This window comes from Poromitra crassiceps (assembly GCF_964638095.1).
Source record: "Poromitra crassiceps genome assembly, chromosome: 17".
Taxonomy (NCBI): Eukaryota; Metazoa; Chordata; class Actinopteri; order Beryciformes; family Melamphaidae; genus Poromitra; species Poromitra crassiceps.
Window position 1 is genome coordinate 19992351 of NC_139635.1, and position 11072 is coordinate 20003422.

The window sequence follows — 11072 nt, forward strand, 5'->3', positions numbered from 1 at the left end:
TCCAATGCATCTGCTCCCGACTCCTAGAGCACAAGGTTAACCTCCGTATATGTTCAGGATCATCCAGTAGGTGTGCGTTAAACTGTTCTAACGCACGACGTGGAGGCAAAGAGCCACCCGACGCGAAGAGGTGCCTTAAAACCGTTTTTAACGCAGTGGTTCTCAAATGGGGGTCCGGGGACCTCCAGGGGTCCGTGGCACTTTGCCACGTTATTTGCGAAAAGTTTTCAAGAAAATAAAAATAAAAACTTTTCTTTTTTGCAAAAGCTTAGTTAGTTCAACGAAAATATTTTATGCTTTAAATCTAAAATGGATCATGGATTACATTCTAATCTAACAAACCTATTGATTTAAAAAGTCAAGCACTACCATGGAAACAATTAAGCTTCAGCCCAAAATCACAAATCAGAATGAGGGGGATGAGGGGATCCCCGGTATATTTTCTATCTTGTAAGGGGTCCTTGGCTGAAAAACATTTGAGAACCTCTGGTTTAATGCACACGTGCTTGTTGATGATCTCGCTTATACCATGATCACTTGCCAAAGAAAAAATATATAATAAGACCATTAATTTATATTTTCAATTGTGTACAAAGAGTAAATATAATTTGACAGTAGGTTTAACAACAAGACTAGCTAAGACTAGCTAACTATCCAGCCATGTCATTTTTCAATCAAATCAATATCAAGATTTCCACAAACAAATAGAGAGCCCCAGGGATGACGTATTTTTGTAGTCGGAACGCGGAAGTCCCGGACTTCCTGGTTCTTCACTGTTTCTGCCTATGGGATTTTTGCCGTGATGCTTCAAATAAGGTCTCTGGGCAACGCAAGCTTAATCAAACGCGAACCAGTGTTCAGCCGGATAATCTTCACACATGAGGACCACTTTCATGAGTTTTGAAGCGTAAATGCGAGCCATAGAAGTAAAAAGCTTGTGCTAAACGAATCCAGAACTACACACAGTGTCGCATAGGCTTCCCCGTCACGTCACCACTCAACCTGGAGTGTTGTTGATGTGTGCACTGATTACCCCGGGCTGAACCAGGTGAGGGAAAGAGAATTTCCGTGTTCGTCCTTTGAAGTGATGACGTTATTGACGTATAATATCCCCGCTGACTCAACAGTGTAGTCTCATTTAGCCGTTTGCTAGCTAGCCGCCCTTTTAACGACACGTAAAAGCTTAAAAACTCATAAAAGTGGTCCTCATGTGTGAAGATTCTCCTACTGAACACTGGTTCGCGTTTGATTAAGCTTGCGTTGCCAGAGACCTTATTAGAGGCATCGCGCCAAAGACCCATTCAAAAATCCCATAGGCGAAAACAGTGAAGAACCAGGAAGTGTTAGCATCGATGTTTTCCTCTCTATGGGCTTGGCTCTGTGGGCCGCAGCCTGAAGTCACGTAGTGAGTTGAATAGGGAATGGGATGTGAGATGCAAAGTATCAGTAAGTTCAGAGGGGACAGCCAATCTGGACACCCAGAGTCTATCGGTCTGACGACTAATAAGACTGTTTCAGGCGTAAAGACTGTTTCAGGCGTAAAGACGGTTTCAGGCGTAAAGACTGTTTCCGGCATAGAGCGGACGTCCGCGCCAAGACTTCCGTTTCGGTGTGCTGAGGTCATTGTTTACAGTCAGATTGACGTGAGAATACAGCGGGGGGCACGGGGAGAACATGCAAGCCCTGAGGCATGGGCACTGAAGACATGGGGGGGAACACACCCTCAGCGCCCACAGCGTCCCAGGCGGGAATCGAACCCAGGACCTTCTAGCTGTGAGGCGACATCGCTTACCACTGCGCCACCGTGCCCCGTGTGTAAACAATGACGCAAGTGGAAGTCTTGGCGCGGATGTCCGCTCTACACCTTGAACCCAGAAATATCTCAGCCTCGATGAGGCTGAGACTACGTATGGTATAATGGTAATGTATGTAATAATGTAATAATGTAGAATAATGTATACGTATGGTATAATGGTAATGTGGTAAAAACTTAAACTTGAGGCGAATGATGTGTGCAATCGACAGTTTTAACGCACCACACCTCCCGACCAATCAGAAAAGAGTATGGTCTAAATGAGGTAATATCACCAGTGATGGTTATGAAGTGTGTGTACGTACGGTTAAGGATATGCTGTGGGAATGATAAAGAACATTCTTACCTCGGCCATCTTGGCTAGTTGTGTCCAGTCAGCCCTGTCGTAAGCACACATTATACTGGAGATCACCACCTGACACGAGCAAAGCCAGAGGTGGGATGAGGCACTGTGTCCACCCATCCAACACAATACAGATCAACACAACATGTGTCCACCCATCCAACACAACACAGATCAACACAACATGTGTCCAGTCCACCCATCCAACACAATACAGATCAACACAACATGTGTCCAGTCCACCCATCCAACACAATACAGATCAACACGACATGTGTCCACCCATCCAACACAATACAGATCAACACGACATGTGTCCACCCATCCAACACAATACAACATGTGTCCACTCATCCAACACAATACAGATCAACACAACATGTGTCCAGTCCACCCATCCAACACAATACAGATCAACACGACATGTGTCCACCCATCCAACACAATACAACATGTGTCCACTCATCCAACACAATACAGATCAACACAACATGTGTCCACTCATCCAACACAATACAGATCAACACAACATGTGTCCACCCATCCAACACAATACAGATCAACACAACATGTGTCCAGTCCACCCATCCAACACAATACAGATCAACACGACATGTGTCCAGTCCACCCATCCAACACAATACAGATCAACACGACATGTGTCCACCCATCCAACACAATACAACATGTGTCCACTCATCCAACACAATACAGATCAACACAACATGTGTCCAGTCCACCCATCCAACACAATACAGATCAACACGACATGTGTCCACCCATCCAACACAATACAACATGTGTCCACTCATCCAACACAATACAGATCAACACAACATGTGTCCAGTCCACCCATCCAACACAATACAGATCAACACAACATGTGTCCAGTCCACCCATCCAACACAATACAGATCAACACGACATGTGTCCACCCATCCAACACAATACAACATGTGTCCACTCATCCAACACAATACAGATCAACACAACATGTGTCCACTCATCCAACACAATACAGATCAACACAACATGTGTCCACCCATCCAACACAATACAGATCAACACAACATGTGTCCACCCATCCAACACAATACAGATCAACACAACATGTGTCCACCCATCCAACACAATACAGATCAACACAACATGTGTCCACCCATCCAACACAATACAACATGTGTCCACCCATCCAACACAATACAGATCAACACAACATGAGAGAATATTGCATCACCACTGGCTTCCAGCATTTTCAACATTACACAGACTGGACAAAAGGGGGCACTATACAGTATATAATTACAGCTCAAAATGATTAAACATAATAACCAGCCACATCTCTTTTTGATTCATTTAGCTATTGGCCCAGGAGGAGCAGGGGGTGACTGCATAATTTGTACAACCAACCAACAGGGGGCGCCACAATGCCAAAAACCAACTTCTCGTGAGAAGCAGCACAAGGAAAGACGGAAGAATGTACATTGAGAAAGAGTCTTTGACCCTTTTCATATTTGTAGAACTGGTTACTGATTGGCCCAAAGGGGGCATGCATCATTGGCGGGGGTCAACATGTTTACTATAGAGTGCCAAAGTCACGCCCTCTCCCGGGTTTGGCATCATGGGGCCTAAGAGATTTCATTGGCCATTCATTTTTCCATAGACGTTTTGAAAAACCCTACATTTACATCTTGTTTTTACAATGGGAATAAAACCTTGCATCCCGTCCACAGCTGAGCACAGCGTGCGAGCTGTGTTTCCATATCAGACCAGAACAGACAGACAGATGTGTAACTTACATTGTTGGGGAAATCCTTCTTCAGCTCGGCGACTGATTGACACCAGTAGGCGGCCGTTTTCTCACTGATGAGTTCGATGTTGAGGAAGGAGCCCTGGCCCGGTCCAAACACGTGGCCCGAGGTGGTGCCACGCACGATACGAGGAGACACGTTGGTCACCAGGTCCTGCACAGAGACACATGTGGAGAGAGCTTTCAGGTGGTGGATATGTTTTTCACATAGATGGTAGATCTTCTGAGCTTGTTGTTAGCAAGCTAACATAGTATCTGGTAGATGATGCGGTGCCAATCGACCCTGAGCAATGAATTGGTGAGGTTGCTGTGACTGAGAATACCCATTTTTGCAGTAGCCAGCCAGAATTGAAGTCACTGACATCTGTGACTTCAATTTTGTCAGAATTGGCAAGATTGGGCTGCACTCTGTATAGTTCTGTGTAGCGCCGTCGCCTCACAGCTAGAAGGTCCTGGGTTTGATTCCCGCCTGGGATGTCTGGGACGGTGCATGTAGTACGTGTGCATAGGCATGCCTAGGTGTGTGTGCGTGTGTGTGTGTGTGTGTGCGTGTGTGTGTGTGTGTGTGTGTGTGTGTGCATGTGTGTGCGTGTGTGTGTGTGTGTGTGTGTGTGTGTGTGTGTGTGTGTGTGTGTGCGTACCTTGTCCAGTCCAAACGTCTTGGTCAGAGCAAAGCCCCACCCCTGTTCAAAGGCTCTCCTGATCATAGCGGTGCTGGTGGTGGGCGGGGCAGACGCCAGGCCAAACGGGTTGGGGAACTTGATGCCACAGACCTCCACGCTGATGTCCACCTGGTCTATAGCACTGTAAAACAACGGCAGCCTGGGCACCAAGTCCACCGTCTGTCCATACAGGGACTACAGGAGGGAGGAGAGAGGACACATAATGAACGTCCACTGTCTGTCCCTACAGGGACTACAGGAGGGAGGAGAGGGGACACATAATGAACGTCCACCGTCTGTCCATACAGGGACTACAGGAGACAGGAGGGAGGAGAGGGGACACATAATGAACGTCCACTGTCTGTCCCTACAGGGACTACAGGAGGGAGGAGAGGGGACACATAATGAACGTCCACCGTCTGTCCATACAGGGACTACAGGAGACAGGAGGGAGGAGAGGGGACACATAATGAACGTCCACTGTCTGTCCCTACAGGGACTACAGGAGGGAGGAGAGGGGACACATAATGAACGTCCACTGTCTGTCCATACAGGGACTACAGGAGGGAGGAGAGGGGACACATAATGAACTCTGAGTCCACCGTCTGTCCATACAGGGACTACAGGAGGGAGGAGAGGGGACACATACTGAACTCTGAGTCCACCGTCTGTCCATACAGGGACTACAGGAGGGAGGAGAGGGGACACATACTGAACTCTGAGTCCACCGTCTGTCCATACAGGGACTACAGGAGGGAGGAGAGGGGACAGATAATGAACTCTGAGTCCACCGTCTGTCCATACAGGGACTACAGGAGGGAGGAGAGGGGACACATACTGAAATCTGAGTCCACCGTCTGTCCCTACAGGGACTACAGGAGGGAGGAGAGGGGACACATACTGAACTCTGAGTCCACCGTCTGTCCCTACAGGGACTACAGGAGGGAGGAGAGGGGACAGATATTCAACTTACAGCCTTTCTTTAAGTTACTTTCTCCCAGAACAGCTGCTGTTTCTCTGAGAGGTTTTAAGATGTAGCCTAACACACAAACACATCATCACAAGTTGACAGTCTACTTTCCCCCCCTCATTGATTCATGAATCTTTGGCGCTCACTGTCCCAAAACTTAACACTTCCCCAATCATTTGCCTTAACTTAAAGGTGTTAAATAGTAGCATTTTTAAACATAAATATATAATTGTCAAGTTAATTGATTGCTAACACATAACACGCACGATAACACCATGGTGGAGATGACTGGTAGTCTCTATCTCCTTTAGTGTGTGGCGTGTTTCTCAATATTAAGATATTTTCCATAAAAGCTGCTGCTTCCCATTACAAAAAAATATGCTGCTTATTCTTTTGCCATAAAGCAATCCAGCAGATTTCCCTCCACACAGATCTTCTTGTCATAACCTTGCTTGTTCATAGTAATTATACTTTACTTTATGTCATTTAGCAGACGCTTTTGTCCAAAGCGACTTACAATACAATACAATACAGTACAGTACAATATAAAAACAGAATACACATTTTCAACAACAGTACAGAAAAATATGGCAAGCAATGAACAAGGTAAAAAATGACAAACAATTATAAAAAGTAGCACTTATAAAAACATAGCCAGCAATAAGCAAGGTAAAAACGACCGACAATTAAAAAATAGCACTTATGAAAAGTCAGATCCGGAAGGGCCAAGATATAGTCCAAATAGGTGAGTCTTTAGTCTACGATGGAAAATAGGCAGTGCTTCAGCTGAACTGACCAAAAGGGGCAGCTTATTCCACCATTGTGGCGCCAAAGAGGAAAAGAGTCGGGATGTAGATGAGCGACCCCCAGGTCCGCATAGTGATGGAGGGGCTAGACGGACAGGACGGGTGGAGGTACGGAGAGAGCTATGCAATGGTTGGAGCTTAACCATGGATTGTAAATACATAGGGGCTGACCGGTGGAGTGCCCTGTAGGCCAGTACTAGAGACTTGAATTTGATGCGTGAAAGGATGGGAAGCCAGTGGAGTTTATGGAAGAGGTGAGTGACGTGAGAGAATTTGGGCAGGTTATACACCAGACGGGCTGCAGAGTTTTGAATTAGTTGAAGAGGTCGGATAGCAGATGCAGGTAACCCCGCCAACAGAACATTGCAGTAGTGCAGGCGGGAGAGAACCAATGCCTGGACCAATGTCTGGACCAGGCATTACACTATCTCAAATTGAATGTGGTAATGATTGTATGTTAAAATGCCGTGCGTTTCTTCTTTTTAGCTCACCCAATACTTACGGTTTAAAAAGACCAACTTTAACTCTTGCAGTAATCGACGCATTAAAAGACCCAATTTCATCCAACGTCCCAAAACCTTGGCTATCCAGATGTACCTGTATGTATCTGTGGAGATGCCAGGAGGCCTGTTTGCCATCGTTCACCGATTCCACAGTGGTGTTAGCCAGACCAGCAATGTCTCCTCCTGCAAACACCCAGGGCTCGCTGGTCTGCATGGTGTCCGTGTTCACCTCTGGCGTGCCCCAGCGGTTCAGCTTTACAGGAGCCAGCGCCTCGGTCACTACAGGCACACACAAACACCTGGATCAGCTTCAGGTTCATGTAGAAATGAGGGCCGAATGATATTCAATAGTATTCATCATCAGTGTAATAATCATATCCCGATCATATGAAGATATTTTAATATGGTGACACATTTCTGCGGTCTAAATTGATGATGACAAGCCAAAAGAAAAGTGTGCAAAAAGCTCTGCTCCTTCAAGCAAATTTGACATAAAAATTCAGATAAAATTACGCATGGTAGGAATATTATTATTTGAATATTTCCGTTTTGTTCGACATCACACCTAACAATACCATTCGGTTCAATGAGATTGACAATTTTTTTAACGTGATTTCGCATACATGAACCATATCATGATATATATTGATATCAAGAAGAATCCCTATCGTGATATTGATTTCAACCATGATTGTCTAGCCCTAGTAAGAAACACATGTCCCACACTAATGATGCAGTCCCCCTCTGTACCAATGCAGATACATTCTGCCAGTCCTTTCTCTTTGGCAATTGAGGAGCACCCATTGTGGAAAATCCAATATGGCATACATTGATGGTTCTATGGGCAAGTTTGTAGAGCTGGATTATAATGGATACTGTATTCACCTTATGTAGCCACGCCCATTTGACCCAGTTGTGTGGTCGTGTGACGACTTCCGGCAAAAAAAAAAGGGGGGAAAAATGGCTGGCTGCTCCAATATAATCTAACTCTGAATTAACTAATAATTTAGCCAATTGTATGTAACATACCAAATAAAAGCAAACGGCAATGTCTAAGAATGCAATGCCATGTAACTGGCTCATTAATTCTCGCATTCCAGGGAATTACGTTAACGTCTGCGGGTCTTATTGACGTTAGTGGCTCGCGCTGCGTCGGAGGAGAGGAAACCATCTGAAGCTTTCTTTGTTGGAGTCCAGGAATGTTTTATAAGAAAGTTCTCTCATTGTCGACGATAACGTTATCTGACCTGGCTAACAGTGGATACTCCGCTTGCTGGCTGTGTACCGAGCTCAAAGTAGTAGGCTGTTTTACCCCCTGCACTGTCCGCTACAAAAACAACTCTCTTCTTCATGACGTCAATTTGTATTTCGCTCCATAACCGCCGGAAGTGTTGACACGACCCGGAAGAATTTGGCCCACCCCCACGTCTGAACATAAGGTGAATATGAGCCGGAAAATGAGGGAATACAGTGGTGAGATGCATGATTTCCCCAAGTTTAAAAACGGGGACGGTCACGGTTTTTGGTCAGAAATGTATCAAATTTAAGCAGCTTCAATCAAACAAGCAATGGCAGTGATGTGATGGTGAGCATAGCGTGCCGTGGGAAAGACATTGGTACCGGCCTTCAAGACATCCATACAGTATCAGGTGAACCCAAACAGACAGCTATAGACAGTTAGATTGTTAGTCCGTTAGCCCGCTATATAGTCAGTTGATTAGTTAATTACCTTGTGGCTCGTTAAGCATGGAACCAAAGGCGCTGATGATGTAATCAGCCTTCAGCCTAACGATTTGCTCCTCGTCCTCCAGCCAATCCCCTTCCTCGGTCTGCTCGGTGCGACAGAACTGCAAGGCGGCGACGCGACCGTTCTTCATGATGACCTCACGAGGAGACAAGAAGGGCAGGAACTCACACTGCTCCTCCTTAGCCAGCTCCATCTGACACAAGACAAGAACACTGCTCCTCCTTAGCCAGCTCCATCTGACACAAGACAAGAACACTGCTCCTCCTTAGCCAGCTCCATCTGACACAAGACAAGCAGCCATTGACCTTTCCACAGGTGTCAAGTCAAGTAGTACTCAAGTACAAGTCAAGTAGTACTCAAGTACAAGTCAAGTAGCACTCAAGTACAAGTCAAGTAGTACTCACATACAAGTCAAGTAGTACTCACGTACAAGTCAAGTAGTACTCAAGTACAAGTCAAGTAGTACTCATGTACAAGTCAAGTAGTACTCACGTAGAAGTCAAGTAGTACACAAGTACAAGTCAAGTAGTACTCACGTACAAGTCAAGTAGTACTCAAGTACAAGTCAAGTAGCACTCAAGTACAAGTCAAGTAGTACTCAAGTAGAAGTCAAGTAGTACTCACGTACAAGTCAAGTAGTACTCACGTACAAGTCAAGTAGTACTCAAGTACAAGTCAAGTAGTACTCAAGTACAAGTCAAGTAGTACTCAAGTCAAGTAGTACTCAAGTACAAGTCAAGTAGTACTCAAGTACAAGTCAAGGAGTACTCACGTACAAGTCAAGTAGTACTCACGTACAAGTCAAGTAGTACTCAAGTACAAGTCAAGTAGTACTCACGTACAAGTCAAGTAGTACTCAAGTACAAGTCAAGTAGTACTCAAGTACAAGTCAAGTAGTACTCAAGTACAAGTCAAGTAGTATTCACGTACAAGTCAAGTAGTACTCAAGTACAAGTCAAGTAGTACTCAAGTACAAGTCAAGTAGCACTCAAGTACAAGTCAAGTCAAGTAGTACTCAAGTACAAGTCAAGTAGTACTCAAGTACAAGTCAAGTAGTACTCACGTACAAGTCAAGTAGTACTCACGTACAAGTCAAGTAGTACTCAAGTACAAGTCAAGTAGTGCTCAAGTACAAGTCAAGTAGTACTCACGTACAAGTCAAGTAGCACTCAAGTACAAGTCAAGTAGTACTCAAGTAGAAGTCAAGTAGTACTCAAGTACAAGTCAAGTAGTACTCAAGTACAAGTCAAGTAGTACTCAAGTACAAGTCAAGTAGTACTCACGTACAAGTCAAGTAGTACTCAAGTACAAGTCAAGTAGTACTCACGTACAAGTCAAGTAGTACTAAAGTACAAGTCAAGTAGTACTCAAGTACAAGTCAAGTAGTACTCAAGTACAAGTCAAGTAGTACTCAAGTACAAGTCAAGTAGTACTCAAGTACAAGTCAAGTAGTCGAGTAGTGTTTTTGAGGATTTGTAAAATTACTGCACAGTGGTCAATTCAATTCAATCGCACTCAAGATCGCCCAATTGAATTATAGACCTGTGTAAAAGGATTAGTTCAGAAATCTCAGTTTCATTTGCCACTGCAAAATGGATGTACCTGATTTGTGTTCATTACTGCTGTTATTGGCAATATATGGCCTACTCTGCCTCTGAGTGGCTTGCCCTGATATGAACCAATCTCACTCCTCATGCATAAACCTAAGCAACCCAACCAACCAAGGTTACTAGGGTGAAGAATTCAAATAGAAAACATTTTTAACACATTCACTGCCAGCCGTTTTTTTTTTACTGTAGGTAGGTTCTGCCAGAGGGTTTTTTTGAGGATTCTGGCTCATCTTTCAAGACCCGAGGATTCTTTTCTGCTAAGATTTTGTGAACACACAATATCTCAAAAGAACTAATAGAATGTGTGCTTTCTCTGTCTAAAAGAGTTAGTTTGTAGAGTTAGTAGTTATGTAAGCATTAGCAGTTGAATACAGCATGGTTTCAGCGTCTGAAAAATTATTCAGAGATAAACGGCTTTTTGTGAAATTCGATAGAACAGTCACTTTAACCATTCATTTTTGGCATCAGTAAGACGTCAGACATCTAAACAATAGTTTTGAACAGTCATTTCCTCCATAACAGCAGGAAACCCCCCTCTGCTTCCAACTCCTCCCTCCGTGTGTGTTCTTCTTGGCTGCAGCGGCCGTGTCACAAGCTTGTTTCTGCTGCTGTAACCTCGCGTCACCAGTCTCACTGCTTTGCTGCTGCTGTGCCTGTCTGCGCGGCCGCTCTTTGAGGAAGTCTGGATGGACTCGCTCGTTTCTTGGAGTTTTGGTTGAGAGCTTTGATGAAGCTTTTGCGATTCTGGTCATATTTATGCTGCGTGTTTCAAAGTGTGTTCCACCCGTAATCTATTATGCAAATTTGC

At 44.7% G+C, this 11072-nt stretch overlaps 1 protein-coding gene across 1 annotated transcript in view; it reads right to left on the reverse strand.

Annotated features, from left to right (window-relative positions):
• The window catches only part of LOC310792128 (dihydropyrimidine dehydrogenase [NADP(+)]-like), a gene marked incomplete at its 5' end in the record, with an annotated part of 24572 nt that extends 15725 nt beyond the window's left edge, over positions 1-8847 (reverse strand). The window contains 6 exons of the mRNA XM_083653841.1: positions 1-23; positions 2160-2228; positions 3956-4120; positions 4608-4823; positions 7002-7186; positions 8637-8847. The exon at positions 1-23 is cut by the window's left edge and continues 61 nt beyond it. Of these exons, the coding sequence (XP_083509967.1) occupies positions 1-23; positions 2160-2228; positions 3956-4120; positions 4608-4823; positions 7002-7186; positions 8637-8847 (869 nt within the window). The remainder of the gene's footprint in view (positions 24-2159; positions 2229-3955; positions 4121-4607; positions 4824-7001; positions 7187-8636) is intronic.
• Between the last annotated feature and the right edge of the window lie 2225 nt (positions 8848-11072).